This window comes from Oryctolagus cuniculus, chromosome 15, assembly GCF_051225735.1.
Source record: "Oryctolagus cuniculus isolate XC-2025 breed Fujian yellow rabbit chromosome 15, ASM5122573v1, whole genome shotgun sequence".
NCBI lineage: Eukaryota > Metazoa > Chordata > Mammalia > Lagomorpha > Leporidae > Oryctolagus > Oryctolagus cuniculus.
In genome coordinates, this window is record NC_142881.1 from 19,524,147 (window position 1) to 19,538,753 (window position 14,607).

The following is a 14,607-nucleotide window of genomic DNA, read 5'->3' on the forward strand; positions in this document are numbered from 1 at the left end:
GCCACGCCACACACTCGCCACCTTCTGCACACGCGGTGAGACAGCCCATAGGGCCCTCACCAGAAGCCAGAGATGCAGTTGCCCAACCTTGGGTTGCAGCCCCCAAAATTGCACGAAATAAACCTCTTTCCTTTATAAAGGACCCAGCCTTGCGCATTTTTTTTTATAACAACAGAAAACTGACTAATACAGAAATGTTACAGGGGCTGGTGCTGTGGCATAGTGGGTAAAGCTGCCACCTGCGGCACAGGCATCCCACATGGGTGCCAGTCCATGTTCTGGCTGCTTTACTTCCAATCCAGCTTCCTGGTAATGAACCTTGGAAAGCAGTAGAAGATGGCCCAAGAGACACAGAGGAAGCTCCTGGCTTCGGACTGGTCCTGCCCCAGCCGTTACAGCCTTTTAGGGAGTGTACCAGTGCATGAAAGATCTCTCTCTTTCTGTCTCTCTCTGCCTTTCAAATTAGAGAGAGAGAGAGGGAGAGAGAGAGAGATGTTGTAAGTATTTTATCATTTTTAAAAATAATTATTTCTGAAAATCAGAGTTCTGAACGAAAGAAGCTAGGCAAAAAAAAAAAGAGTAGATACTTTGATTCTATTTTATACAATGCAAACTAATTGACAGTGATAGAAAGCAGATCAGCAGTTGTCTGAGGGGACAGAGTTAAGGAGGGAAGGGTAAGTTATAAAAAGCATGAGAAAGCATCCTTATCTGGCTGTTCAGTGGTTCGATGGGGACTTCAAACACATACAGCTAAGTGTGCTTCAGCCACACCACTGTAAAATTGAAAAAGGATGAAGTTTTGGATGGCTCTTTAAGTTTCTAGATTTATTGAATTGCTATTTGAATTACACTGAGAAATGCACTGTTTGAAGGATCTTTACCATAAACCCTATCTCAGGTCAAAAGCAAACAGCCCCTTCCTGATTTATTGGCTCTGCTCAGTCTGCTTTTCACATACTATGGCTTCTTAAAGCAAAAGAATGCCTGTAACAATGTCTGCAAAGACAGGTCAAGAAGCTTGCCTGGAGCAGGCTAATGGAGCTGGACGTGGCCATGTTTCAAGTCAGGAATTCCTCTGGCTATTAATAGGAGCCTAGGACACTTTAATCACTGCTGAATCCCGGTTTTCTGAATTGGTTCAAAATGGTCTGGTAGTCCTTGGCAGACATTCACTTTGCAAATCAAACTATCATATCTGTTATTATTTTAGCACATGCTGCGAGGATTATAAGTGTTTATATACTCTGCATGAGCATCAAATTCAGGTCTTGCCTAACATGCATAACGAGCAGAATGAGACAGGGAACCAGATGCCAGAGTTGGATTTGCTCATGGAATTTAAATTGGGATATGGATTTCACTTTAAACCAAAAGGCATGCTTAAAGCTACAAGAAGAAAAAGAAATATTTTAAAAAAAGCTTTTAATTGACTACTTAGTTTGTCTCAAATTCAATCTACTTTCAAATCTATTGCAGCCATGTTTTCTATAATTTTTTTGGTAAGTGATGGGCTTTATATAAATTAAGGATACAAATACTGACATGTAGATGATAGCACCACTTGAATTGATACAACATTCTCCATTCTCAGCCTAATTCCACTCTAGCAGTTCTTTCATCAATACTATTTTTCTTAGCTTTTCTGAGACCTTGTAAGGCTGTGACTTGCCTTTCTCATCTATGAAATGGACAGAATAACAGCATTTGTCTCACAGAATGATTGTTGGATTAAATGATAAACAGACTAAATACACACAAAGTGCTTAGAATATAACTGGCACACAGGAAACATCCAATGAAAGTTAGTTGTTATTTTCCTTATTATTGTTGTTCCCTTTTCCAGATGAGAACACTGAGGCTCAGGGCCAGTGATGTTAAAGTTGATTCCAGAATAGAGAATGTGCCTGCTCCTGATTCTTTTCACTGTACCACCTTCCCCACCCATACATATTTTTGTGTGTGTACTAAACTGGAAGAGGCAAAAATAGCCATGTAACTTAAATCTAAAAAGCATGAACAAACCAGGAGTCACTAGCAGCATCAGGACTCATCCAGTTTAGGCTCCGGGATAAGTCATCACTCATTTTTAAAGTCTGCTTCATATAGCACTTTGGAAAAGGGAGATAAAACTCGTCTGCAAAGAGCCAACACAGCTTCAAGGGGATGCTTTTAAAAACCTCATGAGCTAGCACCCACTTCCTGCCATTAGCTTTAAGAGGGATTTGTATGCACTCTGTATGGACATTAAAAAGCGCTGCGGCCGAAGCCAGAACGCCTCCAGTAGGAGCTGAGTGGAAATTAACCGGCCCATGATCTGGACATCCGAAGTCAGTACTAGAAAGATCAGAGGCTCCAGATAGTATCTACAAGTTGCTACCGCACAAACATATCTGCAAGGCTGTTTGATTCAAACCCTATCTCTGAACGAGTCCATTCTACAGAGAGTTATTTATCTTTCTAATTCCACCCATTGTGTTAGAAGCACCTTCAAAAACTTTGTCCAAGTTAAAACAGGAACCCATTTGATGAAACCTGGTTGTGAAGTACAGAGATCTCATGGTATCGTGCCACAGACAACATGCTAATGGCGAGAAGACCCTGTAGTAACTGGGGGATCAAACAGCCGGACGTACATACGCTGCCCATAGCATAGTTTTGCCAAAACGCGTAACCTGAATCTGGCCATGAGGAAACAACGGTCACACCCAGATCATGGTTCATTCTACAAGATAACAAGAGGGCAAATGAAATCGATGAGTGCACATGGTAGATTAAACCAGAAACATCTTAAGCAAATGCACTTGTGAACTGAACCAGGTTCAAAAACCAGCTACAAGAAACATTTTTCTGACAGAGTAAGTTACAAGTCTGTTTGTTTAATGTTCTTAGATATGATGACAAGACCATGGTTATAAAACTTATTTTCGGGCCGGCACTACGGCTCACTTAGCTAGTCCTCCGCCTGTGGCGCCAGCACTCCGGGTTCTAGTTCCGGTTGGGGTGCCGGATTCTGTCCCAGTTGCTCCTCTTCCAGTCCAGCTCTCTGCTGTAGCCCGGGAAGGCAGTGGAGGATGGCCCAAGTGCTTGGGCCCTGCACCCGCATAGGAGACCAGGAGAAGCACCTGGCTCCTGGCTTCAGATCGGCGCAGTGCGCCGGCGGCAGCAGCCATTTGGGGAGTGAACCAACAGAAGGAAGACCTTTCTCTCTGTGTCTCTCTCTGTCTAACTCTGCCTGTCAAAGAAAAAAAAAGAAAACTTACTTTCGATAGTTCAGGAAAAGAGAGAATACACAAAGATAGTAAATGCACAGTTTTGAAAGCAAAATTTACTTTTTTTGAATGACAATCAAAATTACACCCTTGGTTGAAACAAAGTTGAAGTAGAGTGGATGAGGGATGAGGTGGCAGAAGAAATAATAGGCGTTTCTGTCACTGGCTGGAGAGTAAGAAGTAAAACGGATCTGCTTCCTTGCAGGAAAAATATTAGTTACACGTGTACACCTTTAAACTCTCATCTTTACACTACAGCCTGAAGCTACTAAGATGTTTCAGATGCGAAAGCAAAGTAGGCATTGGATTTCTTCCTACTAAGGATATGGGGAAAGTTACGCTCGCCCAAGAGGAGCAGAGGAGAAAATGGCAGGAACAGAGCGAGAGAGGCTTGAGCGAGGCCCTGCGTCCTGCAGCAAATCCAAAGGGGGTGCCCAGTGGGTGAACACCAAGGGTGCCTTCCTCGGTTTCCTTGGGGGATGTGAGAAGAGGCAGCAGATTCTTCTACAAGTGGCCCCCCATCTCTGCCCTCCCCCCGTTTTCAGGCACACACAAAGGTAGCCCAGCCCAGCAGAAGTCACAACAGCTGGACAGACGGGGACTGTCGCCCACCGACCACGGCCTCACCGTGTGACCGAGAACAATTCACTCGACATCTCTGCTGCTCATTTGCTTTATCTAGAAAACCAGCAAGGCAGGGCTACAGCCACCCTCAGATGCCTGCAGGACTAAAACTAAGACAGCAAGGGACAGCACGGTCTTCAAGTCTTAATGTAAAATGTATTATTTATTTTTTAAAAATGGCATCCTTTTCTCTGCCTATAATACAGGCTCAGTGAAAGAAAACAGAATGTAGACAAAAAGGAAAAAAGATAAAGCACTTTCACAGCACCAACCAGTCAGAGCTGCAGTGTGTATCTTTGTATTTCTTGCTGAGATGGTTTTTCAGACTGGCAGGCTCCAGTGTACACATTCGCACACCTTTTAAAAAATTTTTTTTTTCTTAAGAAAACAAACGAGATCCTGGCATGCTTGCTGTGTGCAGATTTATTTTTAGTTAATACTATGTAGTCCTCACTTCACGTTAAAATACACGAGACAACAGCACCATTCTAACGGCCGGACAGCTCATGACCTCGTGTACGCACACGGTTGATTTTCCCAACTGAGGGACACGCAGGTGGCCTCTCCCTTCACGCTCTTCTCCACAAGCTGTAGTAACAGCCTCATGTTCATCCTCATTTGCACCATCAAGTTGATAAATCAACAATTTAATCATGCAACCTCTCTCTCTTTTAATGCAGTTAATCTTCACATATTGGACAAAGTCTCTCTTTCACTCTGGTCTCTGCCTCCTGCTAGCTGGGAGGACACAGCATGGGGCCCAGCGCCAGTGCCTAAGAAAATCTAAGAACCTCCACAGAGGCAAAACCACGGCCCAGCTTGGAGGCACAACAATCTCCTCCAGGCAGGAAAAAGTGTTTCGGGCTGCGAGCTCCCAGCCAGTCTGAGCAGCCCACGCAGCCGAATGGCAGCGCGTCACGGATTCCAGGGCCCCTCGGCAGCCCAGCTCCTCTCAGACATTCGTGGTTCCCGGATTCACTGAACACAATTCTGCTGGCTGAGTTCAGCCCAGCGTGGAGGAATGGAAATTCTTAGGTCCGTCTCCTATGTAGAAAACAGTATTTTTTTTTCAGACTCCAGGATTTAACATTCCACAATAATTAATATTTCAAAATAATTATTTGCAAACCCGCTCAAATTGTTTAGAGATTAGAACACAGTATAAAACTTCCTCCTCTGCACTGCTATTTGTGTCCTTTTCTGATTTTAAATTATGTCATACATCCAAATATTCTCTGCAAACCCTGGAGAAAACATTTAATTCTCTTTACGTAGTTAATTTTTTCATGGACGATCAATTTCACAAACATACCTAGGCCTGTAGCTAAGTTCAACAATTAACTCCTACAGACTCATGTAAGTTTATTCTTAAAAGGAGCTACCATTGGCTGGCACCGCGGCTCACTAGGCTAATCCTCCACCTGCGGCACCGGCACACCAGGTTCTAGTTGCGGTCCGGGTACCGGATTCTGTCCCGGTTGCTCCTCTTCCAGTCCAGCTCTCTGCTGTGGCCCGGGAGTGCAGTGGAGGATGGCCCAAGTGCTTGGGCCCTGCACCCCATGGGAGACCAGGAGAAGCACCTGGCTCCTGCCTTCAGATCAGCGCGGTGCGCCAGCTGCAGCGGCCACTGGGTGGTGAACCAACGGAAAGGAAGACCTTTCTCTCTGTCTCTCTCACTGTCCACTCTGCCTGTCAAAAAATAAATACATAAAAAATAAAAATTTATGAAAAAAAAAGGAGCTACCATTGATCATTTTGACTCCCTGGAGAAGCTGGATTAGGAAGGTTAATTGGCTTGTTCAGGTCACCCACTCCCAGTCCAGGGTTGATTTTTTTTTTTTTTTCTTCCCTGACCTCCCTTGTCAAAAACCCAATAATTAATTTGGAGCAAAGGCACTCATTTTCTACTGACACCATCAGGCAGATCCTAAATTGTTCTGTTCAACAATGAATTCCTAATAAACCAAACAAAAAGGCTTAGTGAAATGAAGGCATCCTTAGAAATACCTATTAACTTGTCCTCTCCTGGTACTGGAGGTCAGGCTAAAGGACAGGTCCCACAAAATTCAAAAACAACTCTGGGAAAGCAAAACTGAAAAGTACTTAAGATGTCAGGACAGCGGTCAGGCTTGGGCCAGGGCGGGAAGCGGCAACTGAGGGGCTGAGCTGATGGGTCATTAGTGTGATGGAGAGAAAGCAGGTGCAAAGGCAAGGCAGAAGCAAATGGCCCTAGGGCATCCTTAGAGCAAATGCCCACATTAAAGGAGGGGAAAGTAGCGTGAAAAATATCTTCATGGGGTGATAACCACCCCTCAAACACATGCATGACCCCAGCCTTTTGTTTCTGAACACAGGGGAAGATTTATTGGGCAAGCTGAGCTACAAGTTATTAACACATCCTCACGCAAGTTGCTTAACTGCTCCCTTTTTGCTCATAAAGTACATCCGTATCAATATGTGCCATCTCCCCTAGGGTGTGCTGTCAGCAAGTGGGAAAAATTGCCTTATAAACCATCAGGGGACTTACTTATCTTATAAAATCCAGCAGAAGTTGGAGGAAGAGAGGGATCAGCTAGCTTGACTGAAACTTCCACCACTCTAGACTTCATCGTACTAGATCAAGATTTTCGACACAAACACAAAAACACAGAACAGAACATTTAGGGGGAGGGGCTCCTTCCCTTCGACATCCTTCTCAAACAGCTGGGGGCAATGACTTGTCTCCAAAGTTGCTATCTGTAAATGTCAAAGACTGAAACCTTGTCCAGATCCTTCGAAGGGTGGAATTTAAACAGTGACCACCCATTAAGCCATCAAACTGTCAGCCCACCAGTGGTGCTAGAAACCAAATTCGCATTCCTAACCCCAAAACATGCCATCTTAATTAGAGGCAGGATTTCCTAGTCCATGCACTGACAGGAACAAGCAATATGAGGTATCTGGGATAATACATCTGTGACTAAGATCCACCGGGTCCATTAAACAGAAAGGGAATTGCCATGCAAGTCTTTCTACAAACCACAAATTAGCATCTTTGCCTTAATTCTGGAACGTAGATCACTTTACTTGCTGCAAAACTTTTCAACACTCCATCTGAACACAGCCATCAGTCATTCAGATCAGCCATGGATCCCTTGCTCAAACATACAAAATAATATCAGTTAAGCCATCCCAAGCCAGATCATTACTATGGCAGCAAAGACAAGTCAGATTAAGTGGCATTTGTGGAACAGGAGACCACTTCAAGCTTTCGTCTGGAAGGAGTTTCATGGTGGCCAAAGGGAGAGGGGAGCTCGGCTCTGGAAAATTTTACAACTCCACAGTCTCCAGCTCCTCCATTCTCAATTTCCACGTTCAGTTTAGATAATGTTCGTTTCCATCCCTAGGCTGGATCCCCAGTCCCAGCCTTCTGTGTATTCTTGTTTCTCAAAGCTCTGAGTTGAGCGACACCAGTCTGTTTACCTGAAGATTAGCCATTGTGGGCAGGGAAGAAATACTAATCTAAACTGGAGTCAAAAACCTACAGCCTCAAGAGAAACGAGAGAGAGAGAGAAATTCGATTTCACTATGAGTCAATCCTCTTGGGGTTTTTCCCTCCTAGTGACTACTTGGGACGGGCAAAAAGACTTGAACGGATAGATCAGCATTCAAATTCCAATGCCCAGGTTTGGGCTTTGTAAATTACTCATTTGATAAGCTGCCAAGTGGGAAGCAGAAGGAGAAGTGGACAGAAGGATAAAAGAGGTGTTCAAGCTTTTCCTCTTTCTCTCCCCCTCCGGCGCAGGCAAGAGAACAACTCTGTGCACCATATGTATTGCCATCCACTGTGACGAATGGCAATAATGTTCTACATTTCACAATACTGATCTCTTCGGCAATTTGAGAAAAACTGCTAAACTGGATGACTACAGTACTACCTAAAAATACTTATGACAACAAACCCTCTAATGAAATTTCTCTTAAAGATGCACCTTTAAGAGGCTTTCTAGAGGAACAGTTTTCAGACTGCTAAGAAAAGACCCGGCACTCTCTCCTCGCGTTTGGGTAAATGCTTAATCCACTCTCACAGTTTCCCTTGTCCGATGCTCGTCTTACATGCAGCTGAAGACGGTGTTTACAATTTTCAAAATTCTATCTACAATTGTATTCTTATTTCCTCTAGAAATGAGTTCAAACTGATGCTAGAATCTGTGCAGATGTTAGCCATTCCACCCTCTCTCCAGACGAGGACCACAGATGAAGGTGAGGTAATGTCCCTTTTTAGCAAATTCCCGTTTCCTTCCCCTGGTTCTGGATATAATTATCAGCACATCCATCAGAGCGGGTGAACATCACACACAATGTGCCTGGAGATCACTCACCGAGGATTACAGGAGACCCTTCCAAATGCAGGATGCCTGTAAAATTATCTGCAATCAGAGTCGCTACTTGTAACATTTTCTATTCTGAGTCAGGGGAGCACTTAGCATTGAAAACACAGCCAAGGGTTCTAATTGCTATGCAGAAGACGAGGAACTTTACAAATCAAAACTGGATTAATGTGTTCATAAGCCACCAACACTTACATACAGGTGCCACCAGCTATCACATGCTCAATCAAAACTTGTTCTATTTTTATAATTTTTATGTCATCTATACTTAAATATGCAACCTGATGTCATGCCTCCACCAGGAATATTTTGCTGAAAATCAAATAATTTAGGAAAATGATCCATGTTCCCACTTCATAAAAAGGATGTCTGTTTATTTGATTAATTTTCACGATGATTAGTGCTACATTTTGCGGTCCCGTCTAACGGCGGATTCAACATTTCACACAGAAGTGAGTGGCTCATTTCACCCTGATGAGAATTTTTAACTTGCCGCCTAAATTTTAATTGTCTGATGTTTATCAAGGTTAACAAATAACTTTTTGTAAATCAAGGATTAGATTTGATTGGAAAGCATGTTATTAAAACAAAATCAGTCTGTATGTTTGAGGTGATAAATCCTCATAAAACATTCACCAACATTCTCTGACGATTTCTTACTTCTGCTAGAATGGAATCTATATATAATTTAAGTTCTCAGTTTATTCTGAATTCCTAAACTGGTCGCTAATCTCCTCTGAAGGTGTAACGTGTATTTCTTGTTGCCCAAACAATGTAAATAATGGTTCATGTCATATGTAATAATACCTCCACATTGGCAAACTTGGAGAATGAGCATTTAAGGCAAAAACCTTATGCGATATTAGTTAATTTTGTCTATGACCTGGCTGATGACTTTACAAGTAATGCTAATACTGGCCAGGTGTTGGAGTGGACTGAGAACATGGATGATCCTCAACTGTAGCTAACAAGGCAAAGATAGGATACTAAACAAACCTGATTAGAACAAAAGTGTGCCATAAAAACCGACTTCAAATACAACCTTCATAAGTACTGATAACGACTTCTGAAGAGCAAACACCAAAATCAATCTCATTATTTGTTGTCACACCTCATGTGTTTAGCTACTTAAAGGCTGTTCTCTTAAGACCCAGTAACATGCAAGTGAACAGGAAATGTTTTTTACTTTGCCCATTACTATGGTTTTACCAAAACCAGTGACTTTACCCATAATGAAATCTGTTACTAATAAAAATCAAGAAACACAGATATTAAGAAGCAGTAGGGAATTATAATCCTTAAACACCAGGCAGTGTGAAGACCGACCTCCCTATCATTTTGAAAGAGACCAAAATTTCTCTTCGGATTTCAATAAGGACCTCACTAAAATAACTAGGAGAAAATCATATTTACTACGCGTTTGACGGGAATTTCATTGGAAGCCCCAGGAGGCGGACACTCATTCTGCGGCCGAGCGGCCGTCTCCCCACCGCCTCTTCTCAAAGATGGCTGATGCAAAAGGCACCTCTCCACTGCGTAAAAATGGTTGTCAGATTAAATTATGCAAACGTCGTTTCAAAATAACCTGCTCAGGTTTCAGCGCATTGAAGATGGACCTGCGAAGCCTTTGCCACGTCCCGCCTGCAGCGGCATTTCAGTAGGTACTGAGGGGGGCCCAGCCCCGGACCGTCCGGTACGGGAGGCCTCTGAGGCCCAGGCGCCTCGACGGCGGCCAACACCAGCGCAGACCCGAGACGGCCACCAGGCGCTGGGACAGCAGGCGAACGGGCCATCTTTGGAAAAGCTCCGTCTTACCTTTTCAGACTCTAGAAGTGGAATTTTCAAAGTGGTCTTTACAGGGCAAATTATTAATGACACGAGGTCACTAACACACGTCTTAAACGGTCCCCTTCCGCCAAATGGCTCTCACTTCAACCTCGCAACATTTCATATGCAGGCACCCATCACCCATATTTCTGGGAATATAAAGTTCTCGGGTTTTTTTCCTAATGAAAAGCAAATGATAGGGAAATGCAGGGAGATAACAAATACCAAAACAATTCCAGCAGCCTCCATACTCAGCCTGCTTTCAAGCCCCGAAGCACATAGGTGTTTACAAATAAATAACTGGTCAAATTGGATCTTCGTTTTAGTAAGTAAACTTTAGGTTTTAAATGGGCTTTCTCTGTTGGCTTATATTTATACTAAGCACTAAAGAGAAATTTTAAGTAACAAACTGTCAATCATATTTAGTAAGAATTAGCTGAAATCATTTTTACAAAACAACAGGAAAAGAATATTTTTGATTTTCAAATAGTTGGAAACTGTTAGAGAGTGAAATTACAGAAAATATCAAATTTTAAAGCCAAAAGCTGTCACGAGGCCTTCGCATGCCCCCAAAGATAGGAAACCATTTTTTCTGAAATCCGAAAGCAGCGTTATTTGAAGTCAAGCTCGGGTTTTCTCTCTATTACGTAAGTCAGACTTGAAAACAATAATCATGAACTGCTACTTCTCGGCGCACAGCCCATCCCGGGCCTGCATTTTAATGTTTACATAACCCGCGCATCAGCTCCGCGCTGCGGGACCTCCGCGGGCCACGGGTGCGCGGTGCGGGCGCTTCTCGCTCACGGCCCTACGCTCCTCACGCCAGGTCTGAGGGCCGCGTGGCAAGCGGAGCAAACCCCTAGGAAAGACCCTACACATAGGAAACCAACGCTGTAGGCCTCACACGGTCCCAACCTGGAAGGAACAAGCAAAACAGAACAGCACCGCCTGGCTCTCGTGTGCCCCAAGTGGGCTGAAAGGGCGTCTCGGGGACCCCCCGGCCACCCCCAACTACCCGCGCGTGGGAAAGACGGGGCACCCCCGCCCCAGCTCTCCGGGGCCACAGACGGCAACGTAAATGAGAGCCGGGGCGCCGCTGCGAGAACCTCGCGCGGCCCTTCCCGCACGGGCGTCTAACACTTTCGGGACAGAGCAAAGCAGGCCGCTTCCCGCCCCTGTCACCCCCGCGTCCCGGGCTGGCTCCAGGGGCGCCACCAAAGCGGTTTCACGCGTGAGGCGCTTCCCTCCCCCGCACACGCTCACGCGCGCACGCAAACGCGCATTCCAGCGGCCTCCGAGGGCCGCAGGGATGAAACTCAGCCTCCCCAACCTGAGCGATTTTAATGACATCTCTGAAGAGAAAGAGGTTGAGGAAAAACAAGATCATTCCCCGCCATATAACTTGGCTGCCTCCGCCCCGGCCTCTCTCACAGCCCGAGTGCCATCGACTCTGCCCAGAGACCCGGCGCGACAACTTCAAACGCCCGGAGGCCAAACGGAGTTGCGCAGCGACCCAAGAGAAGCCTCCCAGGGGGCGCCCGGACGTGTCCCTGAGCGCGCCCCCCGGCTCCCGGCTCCCTCCTCTTACTTTTGGATGATCTGGGGAAGGCCGGCTTGAGGCGGCGGCGGTGGCATCCCTCGCGGGCCCGGGGGCGCTGGGGGCGCCGGGGCACCCGGCACGCCGCAGGCATCTCTGTCCGCTGGCTCCGGACCGCTGGGGTCGGCGTCCTGGCTCATGGCTGCTGCCAGCACCATGCGGGGCGAGACCGACCCGGGCTCGCGGCGAGAGAGCGCGCGGGAGGGGCGGTCCCGGCGCACGGGCGCTCACTGGCCGGGGTCCCCGTGCCTAGTCCCGTTGCCCTTCCCGGTGGCGCGGGGAGGAGACGCGAGGGGCGGGGAGGAGGCAGTCCCGGCAGCGCCGCCTCCTCCTCCCGCCGCTCCGGCCCGTGCGGCCAGGCCAGGCGGGGGCGGGGGGTCAAGGGGGCGTCTCCCGGCCGGTGGAGCTGCTCCGCGGCGGCCGGGGGCTGCTGGACGCCGGGGCAGCCACCCGCCACCGGGACGCGAGCCGGGCGCTGGGCAGCGCGTCGCACCGCGTGAGGAGGCGAGACGCACGCCAGCCCGTGGCTCGCCGCCGCGCGCTCTCCGCTCCCGGGAGCCGCGAGGCCTGGGCTGGCCCCGGGGACGGTGCGCACCACCTTGCGCGGCCCCTGCCAAGCCGGACGGACGGAGCGCGCCCTGGGTGTCCGCGCGTCTGGCGCAGCGCTCGCTCGGGGCTCCGCATCTTCCTGCGGCGGGAGCCTGGCCATCGCCCCGCACACGCAAGGGGACCCAAACCCGCGGGTTTCACCCCAGGTTTCAATTCAGCTGCTGGTGTCAGGGATCCCAGCAGCACCCCGGGGGTGGGGGCGCCATGGGTTTCCCCTTTCTTTTGCTCCTCGCTGAAAGGACCCCGCCACGACCCCCGACCCCAGCCGAGCGCACAGACAAAACCCAAGCACGCCTTTCACACTGGTGATTTATTGGCCAAATCTCACTGGAAATGTGAAGGGGCGAAGGAGCGCGTTCGCCCACAGAGTGCGGCAGCCACCGCCGCCTTGAAGTTCTGGTGCGCGTCGCTCCACCAGCCTGAGGCTGAGCAGCTGCCCCGCAAGGCGAAGCCTCCGGCGCGGGCGCGCGGATGCGAGATGAAGACGAACCTGGAACCGCAGAGGGGCCCAGGCGCGGGGGCAGAGCCCCGGGAAAGTAACCACTTTCCAAGGCTTTACCCGCCGTCGGGCGCGCGAGCTCTAAATCCACACACCTGCGGCCCGAAGGCGCGGATTAGATGGTGCCTTGGAGCCAGAGCGCGCGCCAAGCTGTCCACGGCCTAGAGCCCGCTGTGCTGAGCATCTCCGGCCAGCCTGCGCTCCTCCCGCATCCACGCGAAAGAAGATTCTGGAGCTGGACACTCCGATACCTGGCAACTAACTGATCCCCTGGAAGACGCTTTCCTGTCCGCAGGAAGTTTCGGTCAATTTCCCCGCCCCCTCATCACCTGCGCCGGCGCGCGCCCTGATTTGTCACCCCACCTGGGCTTCCCACCGGCCTTCCCTTGCCCTTTGCTTCCTACTCCTGTAGCGCATGAAATGGTCTGACTCCTTGTAGTCCTAAAGATCAGATCATCAGTCCACAAAATCGCCCCCATTTCACGACGAGAAAGCGTCAGGGGGACTCTTCCCGGGACTCGCGCTGGAACAAGAGTCACGCCCGGGTCGTTCCTCATCGCTGCTTTGTATCGCGAAATTCCTGCCTGAGGTTTCCATAGGACCCCAACTCCTCTCCCCCACCCCAGACTTCCTTGGTGGAAGAAAGTGACCTGAAATTGTCATTACGCTCTCCCAGCAATTAAAAAAAAAAAGTTCCGTATAATTGCACTGGGATCTCCCCCGCTCCGCGCCCCCTAGAATCCTTCGAAACCTCCTGGGAAGGGCCCTGTAGTTAAATAAAAAGAAAGACCTGGTTTTGAGACCAGATCTGCAGTTGATCGGTGGAATGAGTCAGCCGCTCTGGGTGTCAGTTACCGAAAGCAGTGTAAATTAGGAGCGAGGCGATCCGGGCTTGCAGAGTCACTGTGGGGATTAGGGATATTGTATCTTGCATATTTGGTTCAGGATCTGTTCAATCTGGCAGCCACCACAAAAATTCTTTCTATTCCCATCTTGTAGCCAAAGAGAACAACAGATTTCAACCCCAAAGAAGTTGAGTGCCTGGAAGTCACAATGTGGATATAATTAAATCTGTCCCCTAACGTTTTAACTGGCAAAGAAGAAAAAAAAAATCCTAGACCATATTATATGAACGCAGCTCTCTGCCTCTCGAAAATGATGTGCTAACACATGACGAAATAAGGCAGGATGTGTAAATGTGAGTATTCGCTCGGGTTGTCTTGCATCCTTCCTGCAAGGTTGAAATTTTCAAAATAAAAAAGGAAAGATGGATGATTCACAAGATGTTTTTCAGAAATCCCATTTCCATGACTATAGCTTCAGATTTGCAATTTATGTGTCAGATAAAAACTGAAATTTGAATCGGACGAGACTCAGGGGGGAGCAGGCAACACCAGCTAAAACCTGGGGATGGCGATGTTTTCAGAATGATGTTGCGTTCCGTTTCCCATTGTGCAAGTGTGTTGAAGAGTTCCAAAGAAAAATATTTTTCAGCTCATATTTTCTCACTTCCTTTGAGGATAATGACAAAGCAGAGTCCCTAGCAGGGGTTATAGCTCTGTCTTTTTCTGCCCTCTCCCACCTTCTCCCCACCAAGGATGTCTTCCTGGTAACAAGCAAGAGAGGCTGTGACTCACCTGACTCAACACGTGGGGAGTGTGACTGGGCAGTGGGGCTCGACATCTCTCTCTGTTCCATTCTGCAGAAGCATCCTGTCCCTCCTTGACCTATAAGCAAACCAGGATCAGGCAGTGAGGCTGTTGTTGATGATGAATACTTTAACATTTAACAATGTTAGCTACTAAGCGC

General features: G+C 47.7%; 1 protein-coding gene across 4 annotated transcripts in view; it reads right to left on the reverse strand.

Annotated features, from left to right (window-relative positions):
- Positions 1-11,982, reverse strand: part of RBM20 (RNA binding motif protein 20) — a 218,731-nt gene extending 206,749 nt beyond the window's left edge. For 2 of the 4 annotated variants that reach the window (XM_051823573.3, XM_008270500.5), the window contains exon 1: positions 11,682-11,980. In XM_051823573.3, coding sequence (XP_051679533.3) covers positions 11,682-11,848 — 167 coding nt within the window. In that variant the 5' untranslated portion in view covers positions 11,849-11,980. Of the gene's footprint in view, positions 1-11,681 lie in introns of all 4 variants that reach the window. The other 2 variants (XR_016221567.1, XM_089314042.1) reach the window with 2 other exon arrangements.
- Between the last annotated feature and the right edge of the window lie 2,625 nt (positions 11,983-14,607).